General features: G+C 43.0%; 2 protein-coding genes across 3 annotated transcripts in view; both read right to left on the minus strand.

Moving 5' to 3' along the window:
- Positions 1-1,521: 1,521 nt before the first annotated feature.
- NIT2 (nitrilase family member 2) lies at positions 1,522-14,035 on the minus strand. Of its 2 annotated transcripts, XM_087818123.1 has the most exons (10): positions 14,012-14,035; positions 11,693-11,811; positions 9,787-9,907; positions 8,471-8,559; positions 7,741-7,834; positions 7,160-7,234; positions 6,023-6,101; positions 4,275-4,373; positions 2,082-2,137; positions 1,522-1,724 (listed from the first exon to the last, which is right to left on the minus strand). In XM_087818123.1, the coding sequence occupies exons 1-10, from the start codon at positions 14,016-14,018 to the stop codon at positions 1,633-1,635; spliced, it is 831 nt and encodes a 276-aa protein (XP_087674249.1). In that variant the 5' UTR covers positions 14,019-14,035; the 3' UTR covers positions 1,522-1,632. The 2 variants fall into 2 exon arrangements, with proteins under 2 accessions (XP_087674249.1, XP_087674248.1); XM_087818122.1 differs by lacking the exon at positions 14,012-14,035 and having other exon boundaries at positions 11,693-13,738.
- Positions 14,036-19,674: 5,639 nt separating this feature from the next.
- Positions 19,675-26,089, minus strand: part of TBC1D23 (TBC1 domain family member 23) — a 51,190-nt gene continuing 44,775 nt past the window's right edge. The window contains exons 17-19 of the mRNA XM_016199711.2: positions 24,154-24,289; positions 22,353-22,547; positions 19,675-21,530 (exon numbers count right to left, since the gene is read on the minus strand). Coding sequence (XP_016055197.2) covers positions 21,449-21,530; positions 22,353-22,547; positions 24,154-24,289 — 413 coding nt within the window. The 3' untranslated portion in view covers positions 19,675-21,448. The remainder of the gene's footprint in view (positions 21,531-22,352; positions 22,548-24,153; positions 24,290-26,089) is intronic.

Raw genomic sequence — 26,089 nt, forward strand, 5'->3', positions numbered from 1 at the left:
TATAATGGCACAATCACTTTAAAAAGTTTGGCAGTGAAACACACATATGACCCCACCATTTCATTCCACTCCTAGAAATCTATCTCAAGAGAAATGAACAACTTGCACAAGAAGCTTTATTTGTAATAGCCAAAAACTGGAAACTCGAATGCTTATCAACAGGTGGAGAAATGATGGTATATCCATTACAACCAACTACTTGCTCAGCAATAAAAAAGGAATGAATTACTGATGCACATACGGATAAATCTCTAAATGATGATGAAGAACAAATTAAAAAGCACATATATGGTATGAGTCATTTTTATATTAATTCTAAAAATTCAAACTAATCTATAGTGACAAAGCCAATCAGTAATTGCCTGGGAACAAGACGTATAGCTAGAGAAATTACAAAAGAGAACAAGGAATCTTTTAGGGGGGGGTGGGTATTTTCATTACCTTGATTAAAGGGGTTCATGGATGTATACATGTGTCATATGGTGCACATCTATTCCCAGTTCTGTGTGTAGAGGTGTCATATTGATATAGACAGAACTTGGCTATCATGGAAGTATTTACACCATAGAAACTGGCAAATGCTACCACAGAATCACTTTTTTTCTCAGACAGCTGATTGTTAAAACCTTTACCAGCCCACTGCTAACATAAACAACAGCTCACTGAAATTCTTAATTTTTAATTGTGCAAAAGAATTCTGAGAACCACTAGGCTAAAAACTTGCCTTTATCAAGGTAGAAAGTATTACTAGGAGAAAAAAACAAGGGGGGCCTTTTCAGATACTTTCTCCCATCAAGAAAAGCTCTTTTTTCCCTGGCTGGTGTGTCTAAGTTGGCTGGGCATTGTCCTGTGCACCAAAAGGTTGCTGGTTTGATTCCCAGTCAGCGCACATGCCTGGGTTGTGGGCTTGATCCCAGCAGGAGGATGGGGGATGTGCAGTAGGCAGCCAATCAATGTTTCACTCTCACATTGATGCTTCTCTAAAAATCAATAAAAAATCTTTTAAAAAAACACCGCAAAAAACTCTTCTGCAGAGACATATCTTAGTTGCCTGACCAAATGTTGCCACTGCCATCCTCCCACAGGGCTCACTGTTGACACAGGATTTCCCCTAAGACCAGGAGGGTTAGCTCCTTGAAGGCTCACACAGGGGCTGCCATCTCCTCTAGCGAACACCGAGGATCCATCGCCTTGCTTCCCACAGCTACTGACAGACGAAAAACGTAACTTTAAGGTACTGCTGGAAAAAGAGCATACCCGTTTTCTACATAACAGATTCCAATTCCAACAATGAGATAAGAAATTTATGACACAAATGCATTTGTATCAGGTGAATCAACCACCAGAATATCCAAATCTGGTACTTTTACCAACTTCTCTAAGGCAATTTCAATATGGAATAAGGTTTAGTGCCAGCCCCTCCCCTTTCTGCTCTTCAGTGCCAGCCTGAGTCCTTTCTGACTGCTTAACAAGGTGTGGAGAGTACCAGTGTGCTGCAGTTCCACAATCTCAACTGGAAGGGAAGGCTAAAATAAAAAATAAAAAAAAAGGATCCCCATGAAAGAATTCAGCAGGGAATTGATGTTGCAGACATGTGTCTTTCTATTTCGTGACATGATGGAAACATAAACCTTAGGGCTTTTTCGCCTCCACTGCATAGAGGTCTGATCGCTTCTGGCTAAAAATGGGGATTTGCTGGCGTATTTCAGCCACCTTCTTCAAGTCTGCAAAAACAGGAAAGTTCACCATTAATAAGATGTAACTCTTCACTAACCAAAGGGATTTCCCCCGCAAACAGTGTAAAAACCACCAGAGCCTCAGCAAGTAATACAGGCCTTGTCTGGAGGCACAGATGGCCTGGCATGGCCCCTGGAGTCACTTCAAACCAAAAACACTCAAGCTGGACTATAGCCCTCAGGACTTGGCCAAGAACCAAGGATAAACGGGGTATGGGATGAGGGGGGAGAGACATGGAGGCAAAGGGGCCCCTCTATGTGACAGGCTGCACCAGCTATGGAATCTGGCCTCAGGGCACTGGGGACTCCAGTCACCTAACCTGGGCTGGGGCTACCAGACCTTACCTATGTCTGAATACACGATCGTTTCTTCAGTGCCAGCTTTGGCGAGGATCTCCCCCCTGAAAAAGATTCAGGGCAGAATGAGTGGGTTCATTGACCTTTGCTGACATTCAAGACCTGTTTTTCCTCCCCATTTAACAGGCCAAAGGGCAAGGAATCTGAGGTTTAAAACCAGAAAGTAGGGGTAGAAAGTCCTGTTCTACCATTTAAGTAGCTGTGTGGCTCTGGGCCAAGTCATTTGTAATCTCCATTTATAAAGTGGAAATAAGAGCCCTGTTAGGACTTAGTGAGAAAATGATGAATTATGTTTTCTAAACTACAAACTCCTAGTTTCTTATTCCATGATATAAACATCTGGGAACAGAGCCACCTATAACCAACAGGAGGTGCCATCCTACCCCTCATGAGTTCATGCCAATAGGAGCCCTTTGCAAGGACGGTCTGGTTCTGCATCCTCACACCTCCCAAGGCTGCTCCCCAATCCTGGGATGGGGAGGCAGGGCCTGGGCTCGACCCAGATCTGCGTGGACCTCTGGTCTTGCGCCTGTGACCCCCGCATCCCTATGTTAATGAATGGCCTTCAGGTTTTCAAGGAAAGGTTTCAACCTGTGGGGTCTGAGAATAAGTGCTGGGAAACCACACCCGGCAGGAGCCCCATACTTGGAAACAGCAACACTCCTTCATGAGTCTGGGGAAAGGCTGATCTGGAAAACTACTTCCCTGCTGTGTCTCCTGGCATAAGCAGGGCTTCAAGCACATGCCTAGAGAAATGCAATCTCTCCAAAGTGCAAAACAAAGTAACCTGACGTAACAAAGTCTGACATAGTAACTGCTTTTGTTTATACCAGATTGATACAAACAGATTTGGCACAAATGAGCTACAAACACAATTATTAATGCCATTTAATTGAATCCTTCTCTATTCTTTTCTCTTTCTTTCCTATTTGCCCCGGCATTCAAAGATCTCTATGTTAACTCCAGGCACCCATCCCAAAGTGGATATAAGTCAGAAGGCCCCCAAACCCTGCAGGTGGAATTCTGAAAAAGAAGAAATAAAGGTAAGTCGTATGCAGCTACTTCATGTCAGAAGCAGCCAGCTTGAGTGGTAACAGAGTTCACCAGAACTAGAGGCAAAGTAGTGATGCCCAAAAGATGTCATCACTAACATCTGGGCAGAGGAACATGAATCACATTTGAGAAAATTTTCAAGCCGACCTAATCCTTCCAGTTTCCCAATGCCCCCCAAATCCTAATGGGCAGGAGGCTGACTGGGAATCACTCACTGGTCATATTTTCCAGGTCTCTTCTTATCACACACTTGACTCTGTGGGTCCTATGATGTCAGAAGAGAGAACCTCTAGGGCCCCCACAGTGGTAAGTGACCCTTCTCAGTCTTGCTACTGGTATATTTATCCTGAAATTGTAGAAATACATTTCTGTGTGTGTGTGTGTGTAAAATCATACAGCTGTATGGGAAATAGTATGGCATAAATCCAAGTTCTGAAGTCAAAATCCTGGATCCAAACACCAGCTGCAGCCATTTTAGCCTGTGAACTTCAATCCTACCATCTATAAACTGGGCTTACCAGAAGGTAAGTCCCTGGAGTTCAAACAGACCCCGTGTATGAAAGCGCTGCGAGCTGCACAGGTAAGACCACGTACGTCCATCAGTGCAGACCATATTGTACATGGGCAGACTCCCGCGCTGGTCCCACTGAGCAGTAAAATGCTCTATCCCCTCACAGAGGACAAATTCAGTTTCCTTTAACTGAACCCATCCCTTCCCCCCCCCCCCCAATTATTCTGGGAGAAAAATCCTCACCCTAGAACTCTTTCCTGCCCGAGGCCCAGTCACCCAGTCTACATTTAAGCAAATGCTGAGAGTTTGGGAGCCTGTTTTACTAAATCTGCCACCTGTCACGGCTGCCTTGTTTCCCCTCCGTGATCCAAGTCTGATTGACAGCAGAAACTCAGAAGAGGGCTAACAAACAGCCAGGAGGGCAGGACAGTTTCTTTCTCCCAGTTTTCAGGTGGAAGCTTCCTCACAGACAGAGGCAGGGACCTGGCACGCATGGGGGTTCTGGGGATGGGTGAGGGGCAGGGCCAGCGACCAATCAGGGCCCCCCCCCCCCCCCCCCGCCCAAGTGCCATGTCTTCTGAGCTCCTAGTGAGCCCATCCCTGCTTGGGCCACTCACCAAGGATTCACAACAGTACTGTGTCCCCAGGCAACATAGGAAGCTTTGTCATCTCTGGCAGGAGATGCTGTGGCCACATACACCTGATTGTCAACAGCCCTGGAGTCAATGGATAGAAAACAGGCAAATCATACATTATAGTTCTGAAGCATTTCCCTAAGTGTACCGAATTGTTCTTTTAAAAACTAGGACGGGACAGGCTGGCTCAGATGTGGAAGGAAACACTCAAAGCCACGGAATGCTGTCTTTAAAAATTATCTTATTACTAAAGTCAGTTCTCACTGGGGCAATTTTGGCCAGCAAGGGACATTTGCGTGTCTGGAGACCTTTTTGACGATCACAACTAGGGGGATGCTATTGGCATCCAGTGGGTGGATGGCAGAAATGCTAACCGTCCTACAATGCACAGGACAGCTCCCACAACAAAGAATTATCTGCTCCAAAATGTTAATACTGCTACAGCACACAGACCCTGGCCTCAGCCAGCCAGTAAAAGAGCTTCTGTGGTTAATGCAAGCCAAGGTGGTCGGAGCCAAAAGTGGACTGCCCTTGATGGGGCAATACACCAGCATGGCATTTCCATGCCAACGGTGGCAGTCCTATCATCTCAAGTTAGATCAGAATTTCAGGTGGCAGCCTGGGTACATGAAGCCACCTCACCTGGGAGCCCTCTGGGCTCAGTCAACAGACCCATGCCAAGTCATGCCAGTCTCCCCCAAGCTTTTCTTTTCTACAAGACTGCATTTATTAACATTCATGGTAACACAGACCCCTACCCCACCTCTACCATGCAACCAGCCAAACACCCCTGCAGTGAAAATTACCATCATCTCTACAAGGGACGACAGTGGCAAGCTCTGGGCGCAGAGGGGAGAACACTGGCTGGGAAGGAGCAAAAGGGAGCATTCTAGGTACTGGGAATGCTCTGTATGTGGATTTTGGTTGGTGGTATGTTAACATTCACTATCTTGCAGACTTAAAATCAGTGCACTCTTCTGTAAGTGTATTATGCCTCAATTTAAAAAGCATTTAATCAAGAAAGCCATCCTCTCTGACCAGCATTCCGTTTGCAGAGCACTGTACGCACACAGTCACACCCCTTTCCCTTCCACGTTCCATCTACCCTACCTGTCCTTCACCACTCGGCCTCAGGGGTCTAAGGACACAGCAACTGTGACAGGCCAGAGAGAGCTGTGTGCCCAGGATTTACAGGGGAAAAGCACAAGGGCTTATAACAAGGTTCCTGGCAGAGCATCCCAGGACTAGCAGGCTGCAGTGGAAGCTGGGGTGGGATTAGCACCCCAATCTTCACAGCTGTGTGAAGAACACAAACCTCTCCCCAGGGCTGTCAGGCTAAAATAACCCCTGCTTTTCCTGGGCATCTGGGCTCTGAACACATACTCTGTGGGTCTCCAATTCTCTGTGAAAGATGCTGGCAACTGTCTCAGAGACACCAGCCCACATCAAATCACAGCAATTGGAAATCGCTGCCCACCTGATGCACTAAATGCTCTTGGAAATGCAAAAACCAGTCCCAAGAATCTGAGAGACCCGTGCTGTGGCTCCTGAAGAGAAGGCTCCCAGTAGAAGCCTCCCTTTGGGCTGAAAGACGAAAAAATGCAACTGGACGCTGTGGATTCTGATTCCCAGGCACCATTCCAATCAGGAAGGGTGTGCTTCCACCACACCGAAATCTTCCCACAGAGAACCCTGAGATCCCTGGAGGGATGGTCTACGCGCTTTCTTACCGGCTTCGCTGAAGCAACTCCCAGTGAGCCGGCCCGGTGGTCAGGTTAAACGCTCCAGGATAGACCAACAGCTGGCAGCCTTGGGAAGAGAGGGGCTGAGAGTCGGTACAGGGAACACCTCCCACGCTAGTCCCTCCTTTATCTCCACCCCGTGGGGACCAAAAGCCAACTTCCCCAGCCATGAAAGGTGTCAGTCAAGTCAGACGGTGTTGGCAGCAGTCGGTTAAGGCTCTGCATTCCCTCAGGGATACTCACACGACACACAGACACACGAGAAAAGTGGTACTGAACCCAATCACAACATGTGACTTCGCTTAAAAACAACAACCCGTAAACTGTGATTTGTATTTCTCTCAGCACCACCTGGCCAGCTCTGCATGGCCAAGGACGATGTTCTGTGATGCTTTCAACTGAAATGAGGGGCCATGTGGGTGCTTCTATGCTTACTGATGAGACTCCACAGAGATGCCGACCCAGAGCCCGCGCACCGCCACCTCGCACTGAGTGGGTGACCTGTCTGCATCCACTTCACTGTATTAGGTGACAGCTGATTCAGAATCACCAGTCTAGTAGGGATGCTAGTATCTGTTGAGGACCATGCAAGGAGCTTAAATACGTTCTCTCTCCTTCATCCTCACACCATCCCTATGAGAAAACAGATCCACAGTGCTCTGGAAATAATTTACCCAAAATAATCACACCAGTTTGGGGAAGAGCTGGAACCAGAATCCAGAGCTACGACTTGGTTTGGTGCTGGATGGTAGGACACCTCTTCTCTGGACCAAAACATCACTGACTGCATTTCCATTGTACCCCACATTTAGGACTACTGTGTAGTGAAATCCATGAGGGACAGGCCATGTCTTCATTTCTACTGGGCAACCAGGGACTCTTTCCAAACACAGTAGCAGGAAGGGCTTGAAAGGTAGAGCAGATGCTTGAGTCTGGCTCCTGCCTTAGCTGCAGGGCGCGGTAAATCACTTCTGAAAAACCATACTGTCCAAACACAGCAAAAGTCTGAGAAGCCAGGTGGGGGTGGAGAGATGACGACCCCTCCTCCAGCTCTTCCAACTAAGGGTCCCTCTACCCAGACTTGAACTGCCAAGCACCTACACCACACGACAACAGTGCCCTCACCTCTCTGCGCGTAGACTTGTGCAAGCTCTGCGAAGCGCATGTCGTAGCAGATGCCCAGGCCCACTTTGCAGTAAGCTGTTTATAAACAAAAAATGCATGAATGGAAGGTTAGCCTGCAGCACGGTGTGAGGGGAAAGCCTCCTGAGCTAAGGTCACAGAACACTAACAGGGATACAGTGACACAGGGCCCGTGGTGGAGAAAATGTATAAGCTCATTCCTGCTTGGACGTCACCTCACAGAGACATCATTTATGTCAGCAGAGAAGAGATGAGAAATTCATTCTAACTGAAAGCTTATTATGTGAGAGGAGCTCAATCACGGCCCAACAGGTGCACTCGGGAAGCCATCACACTAACAGGAGGCTGGGATCAAATGGAAGAGCAAAGTCAAGTCAAACCCTCAGTTCTCCATTCCGCCCACCCTTTCCAGATCTCTGACCTTTCTCTGCCCTTCCCACTTCTGGTCTTTCAGTCAGGTTATATAAAGAAATTAGGGAGGGACGTAAGAAAAAAAAACTAAAGGAATACCTGATCCTCTCCCACTGGGATTGCTATAAGAGGCAGACTTATCTAGTACGTACGAGTCTCAAATGTGGAGAAACTATCACCAGGACTCAATGTTTTAGATTCTTGAAATGTGATTTTCCCAGGAACGTCAATGTCAAACAGATGGAGCTGCAGCAGAAATAAGGGCTCTGGTTACCTCTTTCCCAAAGGGGTTCATGGCAATAAAAACAAGCATCTTTCCATGGCCAGATATGGGGATGACCTAAGATCAACTGTACAAGCAGCACCCACAACGTGCTCACAACTCACCCCACAATCTGACACTATCAAAATGAATTCTAACACGGGAAATGGGAAAATGACAGTGTAGGTTCTATGACCCTTCTTTCCCAGGTGACATACAAATCAATATTTATATAAACTATAATGGAGGAACCATTCCAGTTAAAAGGCAGAGATTTCCAAAATGAATAAAATAGCAAAACCCAACTATATGCTGTCTACGAATTTTATACATAATGGACACATACAGGTTGAAAATAAAAGATTAAAAAAAGACACACCACCAAACAGTGAGTATAAGAGTGGCTATAGTATTATCAGAGATAAAGTAAACTTCAGGTTTTTCCTTTGCTGAAATTGACAGGCTGAGTCTAAAATTTATATCAAAATGCCAAAAGCCAAGAACAGCCAATCGTGCCAACCAGTCAAAATGCCTGATGTGTGTACAATACAATGAGAGGACTAGGGGCGTTCACAGTAAATTCTCAAGTGGCAATGAGACCTGCCACATTCCCTACTTACCTTTCTATGCTTTACCAGTAAAGCTCCATCAGGCCCAAAAACGGCACAGGTGTTATATAATTTCCCAGAATCCTCTTCAGGAATGGAACCTTTTATTGAGAGGAGAAGCACACAGGCACGGAAAACATTCTGAATAAAGCCTTCTTTTGGAACTGGACAAAGGCTTGGTAAACTGGCACTTGGGTCCAACAATAAAGTTTACTATATCTTAAGGGTTATTTAATCAGTTGTTTTATCTTCTTGAATACAATCTTTCAGAGATAAACTCTAGAGTGTAGATAAAATATTACTAGGTCAGATGCTCAGGACAGGTTTCAAAAATAACACACAGTTTCTGAATTCAGCTTTGAGCAAAATTTAAACTGAAACACTGAAGCAACATGGGGAATTCCGTTACTCAACTTAAATTCACCAGGCCTCCTGCAACACAACTGCATCCACAAAGGCTTCAAGATGCCTTTCCATCACTGACTGTAGAGCCCAGGTCTGCCTCATCTTGCTTTGCTTTTTTCCTTCACCTCTTACCCATTTCTTTTCTTTTTTTAAATATGTCTTTACTGATTTCAGAGAGAGGAAGGAAGAGGGAGAGACAGAAACATCAATGAGGAGAGAGTGATTGATCAGCTTCCTCCTGCACGCCCCCTGCTGGGGATCAAGCCTGCAACCCGGGCATGTGTCCAGACCGGGAATCGAACCATCTCCCATATCACAGGTCGATGCTCAACCGCTGAGCCACGCCGGCCGGGTGACTAATTCTTAATACAGCATAATACAGAAATAATTTTGCTTGCTGTAGTTATTGAACAGATTTACTATACTGATTTTTTAATTTAAGCAAATAGAACATTTTAAAATTTAATTCAAAACCACATAAAGCTACCTTGATATATGTAACCTCTTTAAGAAAAAAAACTTTGTTAACCCTATATTAGTATAATGAAAGACACTTAGATATGGGTTTTTCTTTCCACATTTCCATCTGGCCCTTCACTCCTACTCCTTCTCCAGGGAGAATCATCATTATCAGTTTGGTTTGTGTCCTTCTACAACATTGCCTATGTCTTACATACATAACTACATATAAAAATAACCTTTTGTGTAGGGGATTAATCTGAATGCAAGTACCTGTTCATAGCATGTTGAACTTGCTCTTTCTCCCACTTAATAGTGTGTCTGCAAGAGCTCTCCACTCTACTACATACAGGTCTACCTCATTCTTTTCAATGGCTAATTGGTATTCCAAGATTTAAATGTAACCAAAATTATTCATGTGTTTTTAATGTTTAGGCCATTACACCATGAGGGCAGGAAGTTACCTCCAATGAGATATATGCTGCACTCCTTTGCTACTTCAGAAAGCTTCTGTGTGGATTCACCAGGAATTTTCTCTGCATATTCAGGAAAATAGTTTGTGCCATATGGAGAATTAAAGCATTCCTAGAATAATGTGGGCAGAGGAAAAGAGGGGAAAAAACATCAAAACACCCAACCCACTTTATTATTTTTTAAAGATTTTTAAGTGATTTTCTAGGGAGAGAGGGAGAGAAATATCCGTGTGAGAGCCATACATCAATCAGCTGCCTCCTGCATGCCCCCGACTGGGGACTGACCTAGCAAACCAGGCATGTGCCCTGACCAAAATCTGACCAGCAACCTTTTGGTGCACGGGACCATGCCCAACCACCTGAGTCACACCGGCCAGGGCACCGGACCCATTTTAAAGTTTTGCTGTAAGAAGATGTAGCTGCTGCTTCCAGCTCTGCTCTCAAAGAGGTAAAACAGAGCTGATAAAAACAAACACGGAGGTCCCAGGGCTACAGAGCCTGTAGCCACAGGCAGGACTCAGCAGCTGGCTCAGGTGGGGCTCCAGGAGACAAGTCACACATGCTCAACCAGAACCTTGGTCACCCTGGCAGAAGGCGGGAACAGCTATGCATTTCCAGGGTGCCCAGGCCCCACTACAACTGGGCTTACTCACAGGACTTTGGGTGTTAGAATGAATTCATAGGCTCAGAATTATATTAACTATGTAAAGCAAGAAAGCTTGGCTGAAAAAATACAGATTTTCTTTGAAAGCCACAGAAGCTAAGACATTTCCTCATCTGTAAAATGAACTGTTTCTAAGCTCCCTTCCAGCACTATCACTCTGACCCTGAGAAGTCTCATTCCCCAGGGTATGTCTGTCTGCAATAGCTCTGTGATAAAACAAGAGCAAAAACGACTAGACTCTGGCTCTAATTCATTCATTTCGCATTTATTGAGATTGCCTGTGCACCACACTCTGTTAGGACACTCAAACCCGAGGATCGCCAGCTTGTACAAGACACACGTTAGATAGAGGGGCACATGAATTCCAGTTTTCACTGCTGGTCTTTAGACTGATCTCCCGCAACATAAACCAACAAGAGACCATGACTGGGGTACAAGTACAGGTGAATCCCATGACTGGAGCGGTAATGAAGACTGCGTTAACATTAAGGTCTCGAGCTCCCCTGTTAAAGATTCCTACTCACTGGCCACATCTGTGATGGCCTGGAGCCCAAAATACAAAGTGGCCCTGAAAATCCTCATCAGTCTAAGCAGGGTTCGCAAAGGGTTGCCTCCACCATGGAGGGAGGGAGAGAGTGGGGGAGGGGCTGTCTGGACTAGTTCCACCATGGACCCAGCAGGCCTCCGCCAGTGGAAGAAACCAGTTCATCCATGTCCTGACATGTGCAGGACCCCGTGCACCAAAGGGCTGCAAGTTTGATTCCCTGTCAGGGCACATACCTAGGTGTGGGCTTGATCCCAGGTCGGGGGCCCATATGAGGCAACCAATTGATGCTTCTCTCTCACACTGATGTTTCTCTCTCTTTCCCCTTTCTCCTCTCTCTAAATATCAAGAAAAAAATATCCTCAGGTGAGGATTAGGAAAAAAAATAAAGAATTATACAAGCAAAGAAGGGAAGTATCTGAAGTGCAGAGTATTTTAGCTTTAGGTAAGTCTTCAACCAACTAGGATTCTGAACAGAGTAGGTGACCCTCAAGTTCAAGACCTGTAACCATGTGGGCACGTCCTATCACAAAGGCCACTGCTGGGGTCATCTTCCAGATAATCATGGAACAATCCTGGGCGCCAAAGGGCCTTGCTGGACCCAGGAGACAACAGGAAAGCCAGAGCTAGCAGACACTATTGTGCTGGGCCCACAGTTCCCAGAAACGGGGGGCTGCCTCCATACTTACTGGCAGAGAAACTATTTTAGCTCCTTCTGTGGCTGCCTTCCGGACAAGGTCACAAGCTCGAGTGACATTATCTGATTTGATGGAAGAAACTTGAAGTTGGATGAGGGCCAGGCGGAACACTGAAGATGGAGAGAAAACAGGTGTCAGAAGATCTGGGCGCTGAACTAGAGCAGCAGCTCTCAGCCCGAGGGCACTCTGCCTCCCAGGACACCTGGCAATGTTTGCAGACATTTCTCATTGTCACAACCGATGGGGTGCTACTGGCATCTAGGGGGAAGTGGTCAGAGACGCTGCTAAACATGCCACAATGTATAGGGCAGTCCCTCACAACAAATTATCCTGTCCAAAATGTCAATAATGGAGATGTTGAGAAACCTTGATAGAGCAACAGCCATGGGCAAAGCCCGTGCCAAGCACAAGAACCTGAAGTGAAGTAGGCATGGTCAGCTTCTTACAAATGAGAACATGGCTTGAAGGAAGACTAGGTTTGAATACAGAACTAGTCCTTACTATTTGATCTTGGGCCCTGGCCTAACCCTAACCCAGGTAACTGAGTGCATCCCAGTGCAGGAGGCGAAACCCCACTATGAGCGGGGCAGTGGGTCCACGGGGAGGGGAGATGCCTGTCTCAAGTTCCTCATTACCGGCTGGGACACAATGCCTACGGGGTGAAGTCCACTTGGCTGTTACTGGCTTCCCCTCTCCCCCTTCCCACCCAGAAAGGCAGCTGTCCTGAATCAAGCTTGGGATTGTCTGACATTCTGCAAATCACCCATTCCACAGGGGGACTGCAGCAGGGAAATTCACCGCTGGGGAGTAATAGTCACCTCATCTCCTCGCCTGTAAAATGCAAATACAATGATTCTGTAGGTCCTTGGTTGCCCTGAGAGTCATCATAGTCTAACAATGAAGGAATTACTCAAAGAAATAATAAAATATAGTAAGTGCAAAGACCAACATATAAGCACCTGTGAGGTTTCATTGACACTACTTTGTAAATGAGGAAACAAGAGGCCTGCTGGGGGAAAGGTGCACAAAGTCATTGAACAGTCAGTGGCAGAGCAACAGTCCAAGCCCAAATCTGCAGCTGTAAAACAGGATGGGCACTTCGTTTGTGTGTGGGTTTGTTTTTTTTCGGGGGGTGGGGGCGGTGTTGTCATACAAATTGAAAACACTCCTCAAAGAAGTCAGATGGACACCATTAAGAACCACAGGTCCTAAATCCATCAGCCTCTGCATGCCTGCCTCTTCGAAGATACCAGTCGCATCCAGGGGGCAGTGTGTGAAAGGACTTCTGTATCACCTTCCCGCACAATCATTCAGCCACCACCTTGCATTGCACTCTAGCTTGAAATGAAAAACAAAGGGCACTTCCACAAATCTTACCATCTCATGGGAGCCTCACAGGACTCCCATGGAGGGGCAGTTATGTCCATTTTACAGGTGAAGGAACTGAGGTCCAGAGATTAAATGACTTGTTGGCATGGGAGGCTACTGACTGAGCCAAGACTGTAGTACACCAGGTCTCAAGGCTGTGAGTCCAGAGCACTCCACTTCCTCATGCCAAAGAACCTGGCCCAGGCCTGGGGGCAAACTCACCCCTGGGGCTGACCCAGGGTGGGGATGTGGAGCTAACACGCAATACCCAACCCTGAAGCTCCAATGTCCAGATGCAGAAACTACTTGCCCCGTTTTTTTGCTCAGGAGCGGGCGAGCCCATTGGCGTAGGGGGCGGGGTGCAACGTGGAGCACGTGACCCGGCCCTCCCACCACGCGGCCCAAATCAAACAGGTGCTCGGTTTCACGTGACAGGGCTCAAGCTGCAAAGGATTAGGGCTGCCGTCTTTGCAAAACCCAAGTTCAAAGATCGATCGCAGGTGAGGAGAGTGAAAGCGAGGCCGCTCGGCAGTCCCGCTTCTGGCGCGAAGCCTAACGGTCTCCGCGAGCTACGGCGGGCGGCGGCTCTCCCGCCTGAAGCACCGGACCGATCACGATTACCCGAGGCTTCGCCGAACCCGGTCTCCGAAGGGGCGGGGCTTGCATTTTACACGGCCGCGGGTGAACCTGTCGCGGGGGGCTCTGGAACTCACCTGGCCGCACGGCCTTACGAGGACGCGGGGGAGCGCAGCGGGGTGCCCTTCGCCACCGCGGCCCCGCCGGCGCCCCAGGAAGCCCGGACCCCGGGAGCGCGCCGGCCCGCGCTCCACCTCCCCGGCCCGCTCGCCCAAGCCTCGGGCTCCGAGACACCGGGCCAGGGAAGGCCACGGACGGCGCGGGGGCAGCCCTCGCCCGCGCCGCACCCGAAGCCGCGCTGCTTACCGGCCATGGCGCTCCCTGGAAGCACCTCGCGCGGCCGCGGGAGAGGGGAGGTCTCCGAACCACCCCCCGCGGCGCCGCGAGGGGCGGGGCAAGTCCCCGGCGGAAGGGGCGGGGCGAGCGCGAGGCCCCGCCCCGGCCCCGCCCGCTACCCTGGGGGTCTTCTCGCCGTGCGGCCGGAGCGCCTTCCAGCGCCGACTGCTGATTGCTACACAGGCCGATGACCGCACGGTCCGGGAAGAGGAATGCCACGAAAGGCAAAGGGACAAACCGGGCGACCTGAATCAGGGTGGTGTCTGGTAGATGTTTAACAGCCGGCCTCTCCGAGTCTCGGCAAAAGGACCGACTCTGTTGCTGGCTGGGTTTGCTCTGTGACCGGGGGTAATGCCAGGTGCCGATTGCCTTGGGCTATTTGAACAGCTCGCCGTGACTGCGGTGGGCTTTTCCAGGTTGGTGGAGGCACTCAAGGCGGCACTGGGATCTGACTAATAAGGCAATGAGGGGAAGAGAGCAACTGAGGGTTCAAACTCATCTCAACAATTCGGCCTTCTGATAAACTGAAATCTGTTTGGTAGTACTGTTTTAGAATTTTTTCCATTCATAGTTACTAGCCGGGATTGCTTTTTGATTTTTGTGTTTTGTTTGTGCTTTTGTCAAGTTTGGGGATCAGAAATTATAAAACAAATAAAAACTTGCTATTGTTTTCAGTGCTTTGTAATAGCTTAGGTTATATTGAAATGGCTCTTAGTTTTTAAAGGGAGACTGTAAAAACATTTTGGGACACTTAGAGACATTTAAATATGAACTGGGCATTTGATGCTTTAATGAATTTGTGTGATAATGGTATTGTAAATATGCCAGACAATGCCTTTACTCTGAGGAGAAACATGAAATATTTAGGGGCGGTGGTGCTACCAGGAGACACCGGTGGGGCTCAGGGTTGCCTGTCGCTGTATCCAATTCGGCAGAGGCAGGGTTGAATCATACACAGCGTTTATTGAGAAGGCCAGCCAACCAAGAAGGCTGGGAGCATAAAAGCATCCAAAACCTGTTTTAGGAAGTGGCCTGAGGGAGCGGGTTATATGGGGCAAACTGGGGCTGGGAATGGAATGCAGTCCCGGAAGTCATTCTTTTGATCTTGGTGGCCTGGGGATGTCTCCATAAGGTGAGACCTTCACTTCTTTGATCTTGGTCGCCTAGCAATGTCCCAATTGTAAGGTGATAGCGTTCCCAGCTGCACCACCCCTTAATTGCTTCAGTCTGGGATCAAGGGGCGTGCAGGGTGCAAAGGCCTAGGAGAAAGAAGCCTAAGGAAAACAAAACCTTAAACCCTTGCTTACATATGTATTCTACAATTTTATAAGTAATATAATTATATTTCAGAGTAATTCAGGTGCTCAATCGTTGGACATTATAAGTGCCCCTATCATTTCCCCCTCTGATTAGGTGAATTAGTTGATATCTATCAACCTTATACTAAACCACATCTTATTCTTAAATCTATCATACTGCTGTAGTGCTAGTATCTTTGCTTCTGCCACACGGCGATGACCTCTTCTAGGTCTTATGAATTGACATGCGCTAGAAAAGAGAGGCATACATTGTAGACAACAACACAAAATAAGACAAATGAATATGAACAGTAAAAAGACCAGGGATGCTTCCTTTATCCCAGTCCAACTGGGTAACCACGAGGTCAGGGCAGCAAACTCCTTAGTAAAGCAGCCTTCCCTCTGTGTGACATGGGAAAGACTAGCTTTGACTTTCTGTAACTTACGCTCTATGAGTTCAGAGTTATCAGTTAGACTGAAACAGCACATACCCTTAAAATCTTCACACCTCCAATTGTGTCTGAGTAATCAATGGCGGCTCGATTTTCTAGGACGGCTTCTCGTTTGCCCTAGTTCCTGACCCATAGCCGCTATAGCTTGGCAGGTAAGATTCAGAGCTTTTATCATTGCACACGCCAAATTAGTTACTTTAGTGTCCAATAATTCTACCATTACTGGAGTGACAAATAGAGTTATAGAGGGAGATTCAGCCTGGCTAAACAGATGAACTTCACGTCGCAGTTCTCATCCAGTGTGAGCGCGCGGTGCACTCCCTGAGGATGAGGCTTCTGTGGCAACATTACAATATTAGAGTCAAGCGTCCACTGGTGCAAGGGCCTCCAGCACTATTCATAGGTACATAAGATAAGCTGTCAAACCAGAGCAGGAACCTACCGGGGGAAGGAGAACATGCCCATTTCTACAAGATATAGAGGAATTTTCTTTTGAACAGTTCAATCGCTGCTGAGTTTTCAAAGACAGTTTCCTGGACATCCTATAAATTATACACACTCTCCTATGGAACCCCCCTGCTACTTTAATAGAAAACATAGTATGACCCCTTTCAACAGCAGGGCAATTGGTAGCATCTGGTTCCAATGCAGATGAGTCTCCTGGCACAGTTTTGGCTCTCAACCTTTCCTGAGGCCTAGGTGTTCTCTCTACTAAGAAAAGGTAAGGGAGTCCAAACCACATGACCAGTGATATGCTAGGACAGGCCATCCTGATGGGGAGGTCCCATCCTACCCTATAATTGTCCCTTGCTAGGCACCTGGGGCTTTCCACCCGGATGACCTTCTGTACCTAGCCCCTTGTCCTTGCTCTGCTCATGTCTGTCTGACTGCCTACCACATCCTCCTCAAGGATCTTGGCTCTGAAACATTTCAGAGAAGAGGGGCACAGAGTCTCTTCTTATAGCTACTTCCTGCTGATACAAGTAATAATTTTATACCCAAACAATGCAAAAGTCTCCAGATTTTTAAATGCCGCCACTTAGTTCAAATATCACAAATTGTGTGAGCCACACAAAATGTCCTATTCAGCCTTAAGCAGCCAGTTTGCAACCCCTATTGTTCATTTGTTCAGCAAATAAAGGATGACCACCACTACATGTCAGGCACTGATGTAAGCACTGGGAGACAGTGATAGATATGTCACACCCATAAATAGTAGTTTCATCTAAATTTCTTTACTTTGCCTCTTCACAAATTAGTTGAAAGGAATGTGAAACTTCTAAGAAAATACAATCATAAATCTTGCACTTTGAAAACAGAGTCTATTGAATTAATTTATGAGCTAATTTTAAAAATGTTTTCATTTCCTGCCCTTTTAGATGTAGTTCTATGAGTTTGAACACTTAATAGATTTGTGTAACCACCAGCACAATCAGGGTACAGAACAGTTTGAGCCCTACAAATTCCCTTGTTCTGCTCCTTGACAATCAAACCCTCCCCCCGGCAACCACTGATCAGTTCTGCCTCTATAATACAAATGTAATCATACAGTATGTATTTTGAGTGCTTCTTTCACATGACATTCTGCCTTTGAGATTCATCCACGTTGTTATATGTTACCAATAGCTACTCCTTTTTATTGCTAAGCATTATTACACTGGATGGATGTACGCATCTGTTTATCCATTAACCTACCGGAGGACATTTGGGTTGTTCGCAGCTTTGGGCGTTTATAAGGCTGCTATAAACATTCTTGTCCAGGTTTTTGTGCAAACGTAAGTTTTCATTTCTCTAGGGTAAATACCTACGAGTGAGATTCCTGGGTCATATGGTAAATGTATGTTTAACTTTATAAGGAACTGCCAAACTTGTCTAGAGTGCCTGTACCATTCTGCATGCCCATGAGCAATGTATTAATAATGTTCTGGTTGCTCCACATCCTAACACTTGGTATTGTCAGCTTTCATTTTCAAGTTCAGCTACTCTAATTAGGTGTGTAGTGGTATTGTGGTTTTGACTTGTATTTCCCCAAAGCTAATAATGTTGAATATCTTTTTATGAATGTATATGTCATCTATATATGTATTCTGAAGTACTCTGCCCATTTAATTGGGCTGTTTTCTTATTGAGTTTTGAAAGTCTTCATATATCTTCAACACGAATCCTTTGTTGGGTATGATTTGCAAGTAGCTTTTCCTTCCATTCTATTGACAGTCATTTGCAGAACAAAATGTTTTGAGTCAAATTTATTTTTAAAGTTAAATGGATTGTACTTTTTATATGATATCTAAGAAATCTTGGTCTAACCCAAGGTCATGAAAATTTTCCAACTTTCATCTACTAGTTTAATAGGTTTAAATCTTACAGTGAGCTATATGACCCATTTCGAGTTAGTTTTTGAATGAGGTATGGGATCAGGCTGAGGTATGGGATCAGGCTGAGGTATGCTTCTTTGCATATGGACAGCCAATTCTTTCAACACCATGTTAAAATGATTATCCTTTCTTAATGGAATTGTCTTTGAAGCTTTGCCAAAAAACCACCATTATTTGTGTGGGTCTATTTCTGAACTATGTGTTTTGTGCATCAATATGAGTCTCCTTTTTGCCATCACGTGTCTTGATTACTGAAGCTTTATAGTAAATAATAAAATTGGATAGTGTGTTAACTTTTCAAAATTGTTTTGGCTATTTGAGTTCCTTTGCCTGTCTATGTAAGTTTTAGAATCAGCTTGTCTATATTAACAAAATAATCTTGCTGGGATTTTGACTGGAATTAAATTATACCTACGATTTGACTGGGAAGAACTGACATGCTATTTTCCAACCTATGAACACAGCATGTTCTCCATTTAGTTAGGTTTTCAATTTCTTTATTTTTATATTATTATTTCTATCCTCACCCGAGGACATTTTTTCCATTGCTTTTCAGAGGGGTGGGGGAGGAGAGAGAAAGAAACATCGATGTGAGAGACACACATCCACTGGTTGCCTCCCACAAGCACCCCCCTCCCCCAAAAAGATGCTAATGGTGAAGGTGAGATATTACTTTCATTACACATTCAACCTATGGAGTTGTTTCCCCCAAGTCAAAATAACAAAACACACACAAAAACTGCACCCTGGCCATGTGCCTCAGTGGAGCATTGGCCCACACACCAAAGGGTCTTGGGGTCCGTTCCTAGTCAAGGGCATGTACCTGGGTTGCAGGTTCTATCCTGGTTCCGTCAGGGTGTGTGCGGGAGGCAACCAATCGATGTGTCTCTCTCACATTAATGTTTCTCTCCCCCCCTTCCCTCCCTCCCTTCCACTTTCCGTAAAAATCAATAGAAAAAGAAAATAACCTCAGGTGAGGATTTAAAAAAACACACAAAAAACCCAAACCAAAAACAACTGCCAATCTATGGCTGATTAGTTTAGTATGTTAAAATGTCACACTAAGGAGTTAAAGGTCCTGTGTGAAACATACCAGTGGTAAAAACAGTTGAGTATATCTGTACAAATTTATCATCCCTACTAGAATATGTTTTATTAATTGTGGACAAATGGCATCAAATCTATAGATAGAATTCATTTTCTACCTTAACAAGCAATAGTAATTCCCAGAAAGTGGGTGAAGAAGAGTGGATACTATCCCTTTTCACTCAGTTTCTTTGAGCCTTGGTTTTCTCAACTCGAAAATACAGAGAACACCAGCCTCATAAATTTGAGGCCTCTGCAATCCTGAGTCCCTGAGAGCTGAATATACCAGAGCGAATTCTAGTTCTGTGGCTAGTGAGCTGGGGAAGGAAGACTGAGATACATAAGTGCCTCATAAAATCAAGGAAAAGTTTTTTCACCTAATAGTCATGACTAACTGTGGTGATAACAAACTGAAGTGCAGAGAAGTTAAGAAGTTCCATTTATTACATGTGGCATTTAATGTCATTAGTATTACATTATCTCTTCCCCTGTCCCCCTCTAAATGAACAGAAATAGGCATCTAATACTTTCAAACCTGAAATCTGAACATTTAAATTCCACTGAAAGGATAGCCCTCGATTTTCTAATTTTTTGGTACCTATAGAGATTTACAAATGAGGGAAAGGGAGAAAAAGAGAGAGACGATGTCATTAAGAACAAAGTTTTGAGCAAACTGTACTGGTTTATTTACAACTGTAATTTATAAACATTAACACAAACATCTTTACATTAATATTGTGTAAAAAGTCCCATAGCTGAAATGGGCAAAAAAATGAGACTTCAGGACATTTCTAAAGGGAGTGCCAAGAAAAGGAAAAAAATGCAAAATAACAGTTGTGGGGAGAGTTATAAATATCAATTATTGCACCAGGAGCAATTTCATGCACATGTCTTCAACCACTCAAGTAAACTTTTAAATATTAGAATAAAATACGGTGACCTATGCTGCCTTTTATTCACTTGATTTCCATTAAGTAAATTAAAATAACTATCTGCAAACAGGATATGTCTAAATATCTCTCCTATCACCCCTTAGAGATAATCCATCTCACTTTAAGATGCGGAGACTGAAAGGACTTGCTAGTTCCCAGACAGATTTCACAAGTTATTCCATGTCCTCAAATGTGTTTCTGGATGTCTCTTACCTAATGTGTCTAATACGGACCTCAATAAAGTTGAGGAAGCTGTAAAATAAAGCAGATCACTTTACAGTTTTGTCATATTAAGAAAATAAAGAGTTTCAAACCACTGGAATTTTAGTAACACAAGACAAAAACCAAAGAAAAATGTCAGAAAGTGATAAAAGCAACTATAGTTTATACAGTTCTCTGATTATTTGGCTTTTATTTAAGTGGATATTTGTGGTCACAGACCATAATCTCACTGAGGATCAATCAGTGTGTGTGCTCAACACCTGTCTTAAATATCCTAAATCAAATATTCCATTTGTAATAAAGACCAATGGCATTTGTACAGATACAATTCTGTCCTCAAAATGTTAACTGTAACCTTAACATACTTATATTGCTTTTAACTGCTCCATAGAAACCATCATGATGAGTTTAGTATCTGAAGCACTTCGTGTTCAAATTATTGGTTAATGGTGCAAAGACGATGTTTGAAAATTGATGTTTCAACATTTCACTGGCTGGACTGAATTTCTGAGTTGGCTGAATTCTCTAATTAAAAAGATTTCGCTCTTTTTAAGAACAGAAACAGCAACCTAATTATTAAGCTATGTAATATTTTTTAGTTTCTGATACTGCTCAGTGGGTAAAACCAAACGTGGCAATTAAAAGGGTCTCTTCAACTAATTCTATCTCTAGTTTTCAGTGAAGACATTGCAAATATATATGTATATGGTTGTTTTTTAATCTGAAAGTGATGTATGTTCCCTTAAAACAGCTCTTCAAAACAGAACTGCATTCTGCTCCCTTAGTTCATAAGGGCACAGGGTCAGTTACTTCAAAGTCATTTAGTAACTGACTTTTATAATTAACCATTTTAGAAAACCAAAAAGAAAATTAAAAAAAATTAACTGTCCAGAGATTGATTATAATAATTTAAACTTTTAAGACCTGCTATTCAAGCATTCCCATAAGCAAATGAAAGGTCTCCAGTTAGTATTCAGTTAGGAAAATGTCCATGTTTCTCTTGGTTGCCTTAATTTCTTTTGAAATAATTTTCTTTTATATATTAACTTTCCAAAGCATCCAACACTTTCATGATCTGTTGTTTTATGGCTTTGGTAGCATCTCCCGCATTTGGAATCAAATACCTATGGGGAAAAATATATACATATTAATACAGAGCTTTCCCTTTAGAACTCAGCCTAGGTGTCACTTCCAATGGGAAGCTTTCCCTGACGTACAAAGTCAGCAGAAATGCCCTCCTCTGTACTCCCCATAACTTATATTAACATATACTCAAAAGCATATTTGGAAAGAAAAAATCTAAATGCTAAGCAAGGTGATTTTCTGTGTAGCGTACAGCAAGGTGGAATGAGCTGCAGATCAGGAGTTAAAAGGGCTACATTTGGTTTTATCACAAGTAGGTGTGAAGATCTGGAAGTCATTCAATCCCTCTTGGCTTCACATTTTTATTTATAAAATTAAATATGGCTTAGTTTCAGGATCAGTGTGCTTTATGGCCCTGGTGCCATTCCATGAACTGTTTGTCACTGGTCCATAATGAGACAAGAAAGAGCTTATACCAGATTGTAAATGAATTACACCATTCAGCACACTGCTTAGGTTCACTGACACCTTTTTAAAACAAGAATTTGATGAAAGTAAAAACATTGCCTTACATTCTGAGGCACCCTTCTTATCTGATTGCAAACCAGCATTTAGTGCAGCACAGGTATAGATTATTCTTAAAGGCCCTTCTGTCAAAAAGTTTATTTAATATGCTACAGCACCTACTAAAATTATGTGCTAATGGCTAAACCACAGATGACTAAGGATTTGGAAGAAAAAGACAGCAAAGAGTATGAATAAAAGTGGTTCAAGTACCCTCTTCCCCCAAACAGAGAAACCAACCATGTTTAATAATGAACTAATTCAATAATTCAGACAATATCATCCTCAGAAAATCTTACCTTTCAATTGCCAAGATTTCTATTCCTGAAGCACTGCTGTTTCCATACTTGAAGGTAATTAGGTCAGGATGTTTCTTTTTGGATGTAATTTTAACCACAGAATTTAGTGCTTGTCGAGACTGTATATAAGCCAATCCTTTCCGTGAAAGAATTTCCCTTAAACAGTACATATGTGTTGCAGTAACCAACAGGTGACTTGAGAGGGCAAAAAAGGCATTAAAAAACAAAAAGAATGTTTTTAAAATGTCATTTAAAATAGCTCTTACTTCAACAGTCCCAATTATAAAAAATGTTCAACTCCAGATGAAATTACTTTTGAGTTAAAAATACAAAGGTTCACTATAAACAAATAAGCTACCTAATAAAAGCTTTTAATTTCTTACCCTTATGTTTTATTAACAGATAATCCTGATAACATTTTATAAAAAGTACAATACAATTAAAATAATAGATTTAAAGTAACAGATTTTTAGAATCTATTCTATATGGTATATAAAATATGCTACCTCTCATACTTTAACAGTAATGTATATATTCATAAAGTATTCTCATTCAACATACCATAGCATATGCCTAATATCAAAGACCACTAAGCAATAGTTGGGCTGCCTTACATATTTTATAATATTCTGTAACTGGATCCTGAAGACAAAATTGGCACAGAATTAACACTGCCCTGCCCCCCACCTTGTGTCTCAGCTCACTTTTATTACAGTAATAATACTCATACATGTTAAGGTAATACAATAAGAAAAAATATCAGATAAGCCCAGAATGTGGGACATCTGGCCAAACAATAGGCCTTCACGCAAAGGATTTACTCATCATGAAGAAAGGGGGGAAAGCAGTGGTGTGGGCTATAGTACTATGTATCTGGGTGAGATTAAATAGATACAATAGGCAAATACAGTGTGTGAACCCTGACTGGATCCTGGATCAGGAAGTACAAACAAAGACTATAAAAGATACTTTGGGGGCACTCTGAGAAATTTAAGTATATGGTCTATATGTTGAATCATGTTGATTTTTAAGGTTTTTAAAGGTGATAATGCTATTGGAGCTGTGAGATTATCTTGGGAGATTTATACTGAAGTGTTTAGGGGTAGTGTCATATCTGTAACCTGCTTCTGAATGGTTTGACAAAAGGGAAGTTCATGTGTACATGTGTATGTATATACATACATAAACAGAGATGGGATAGTGTGAAAAGAAGTTAAAACTTGGTGAATCTGCCCTGGCCGGTTTTGCTCAGTGGTTAGAGCATCAGCCTGTGGACTGAAGGGTCTGGGTTTGATTCCAGCCACAGGCACGTACCTCGGTTGCAGGCTCGATCCCCAGCCCAGGTCGGGGTGCACGCAGGAGGCAACCAATCGATGTGTCTCTCTCACATCGATGTTTCTCTCACCCTCTTCCCTTCCACTCTCTCTCTAAAAAGCAATGGAAAAAATATCCTCAGGTGAGGATTAAAAAAAAAAAGCTGGTCAATCTAAGAGAGGCTTATAAAGGTGTTCAATGAACCGTTTCTTTTTCTGAAAAGAAAGCTGGCTTTGCCCATTTCTTATAAATTTTTTTTTTTTTAAAAAGGTGTTCAATGTACTGTTTCTTCAACATTTCTTGTTTAAATTTTTCAAAATAAAAAATTACATGAAAATATTTCTAAAAATCAAGACATAATATACATATTAATGGAGGGAAATTATATCTTATTGTATTTGGATAAATAAAATTTCTTCTGTAATTCAGTTTTATATTATTAACTTCCCTAAATTCAATTTTACTTCTGAAGACAATTTAAAAGTACCTGGGAAACATGTGTCCACTTTCTTTCACTTCTTTACAAGGGAAATGATGCTTGATGTCTGGCTTGTTTATCCAAGTCTGAATGTTTACAACCTCTTTTCTGTCATCATCTGACATGGAAGAACTGTCAATTTCATCTATAAAGAATTTAAAGTGTTAAAAGTGAGCATTACCAACTTTGATACATTTCTTAACAGCCTGAAAAACAATTTCAGTAGTACTTTGAACACACGGTTGAAAAAACCCCTAATCAATTCTAATCCTGCTACTTTATTTCCTCCTTATGCTACTGTTACTAATACAGGAATATTGTTATGAAAAGTCACTTTATATGGTAAGAAAGAGTGAGGTGAAAATACTGAGAATACACTTTTAAAAGATTAAACTATCTGAGAAATTTAAACTTTTTTGATTTAGATATAACTTTGAATTCTGACTAGTCTATAGAGAGATAGCTGAATTGTCCAACAATAATAAGCACCTATCTAGGGGGCAAAATTAGCAGAGTTCTTTCTCCTGCTGGTTCCTGATTTTAAGGAAATAACACCACAAAAAAAATCCACCCTGGGATAGATAAGTAAAAATCTATGTGCTTTCATGAGAGAAATAGACAACATTCTAATTATTTTGTTCTTCTCATTTATGAAAGGGAAATTACAGTCCCTAGGATTAATTATACATATTAGTCCCTTTGCTTTTTAAGAAATACTTCAAAATATAAAGACACATAATGAAAAAAGGAAATCTCACATATCTAAACACTTCTAGCTTAAATTAAAAAGTGAAGCCCTCACATATCTCTCCCCAATCACATTCCCCTTCCCTTTCCATCTGACTAAGAAACACTGACTATCTGAATTTGGTGTTATCAATTCCATACTTTAACTATATTTGTATATAGTTAGTCTTTAACTATATATGAATATCCCTAAAAAATATAGTGTTTTGTATTTTAAGTAAAATTTATATAAATAGTAGACTGTTCAACTGTATTCTCTAATGGCTACCCTACTCCCAACATTATAAAATTTATTTATGCTGATACACACAGCTCTCATTTTCTCATTTTCATTACTGTGCAATTTTCCATAGTGTAAATACGTGTGTGTATGACATATGTAAATATACCATAATTTGTTCATCCATTTGCCTCTCCCCTTTGTCATGGAAAGTGTCAAGATATTCAGGGACAGATACATAACGGGAAGATGGCAACAGAGAAGGTGGGGGAAAGGAGCAAAAGAAACAAATTAGAAACAGCAGATAGAAAATCACATTTATACACGATCTCACTCATATGTGGAATATGATGAACAAAATAAACTGATGAACAAAATAGATCCAGAGACATAGAAGCATGGAACAGACTGAGGGATCTCAGAGGGAAGGTGGGGAGGGGGTATGGGGAGTGGGTGGGGAGAATTTGATCAAAGAACTTACATGCATAAATGCATAATCCATGGACACAGACAGTAGAGTGGGCAAGGCCTGGGGGGGGGGATGTAGGGTGGAGGGGATCAATGGAGAAGAAAAAGGGGATATGTGTAAAACTTTCAACAATAAAGTTAAATTAAAAAAATAATAATAAAAAAGGCAAAAAAGAAAATTTTAATTTACCTAAATGTAAGTTTTCTGGAACGTGATTTTGTAATATAAGATTAAAATGTCAACTGTGATCTAGTAACCGGTAACCTAGTAATCTTACTGCTAAGAATTCACCCTCTGGATATACTTGCAAAAGTTCATTTTCATACATGTATAAAAATATCCGTTGCCATTTGAAACAGGAAAAAACTGAAAAACTACCAGTGTCAATGGGAGAATATTGATTAAATAAATTATGGTATGTTTATATAAATGAAACATAACTGAGGAGGTATATGGGCTGAGATGGAAAATATGCAACATGTGTTACTGAGTGGAAAAAGCAAGGTGAG

The sequence above is a fragment of the Miniopterus natalensis genome, chromosome 6 (assembly GCF_054644295.1).
Source record: "Miniopterus natalensis isolate mMinNat1 chromosome 6, mMinNat1.hap1, whole genome shotgun sequence".
Lineage (NCBI taxonomy): Eukaryota > Metazoa > Chordata > Mammalia > Chiroptera > Miniopteridae > Miniopterus > Miniopterus natalensis.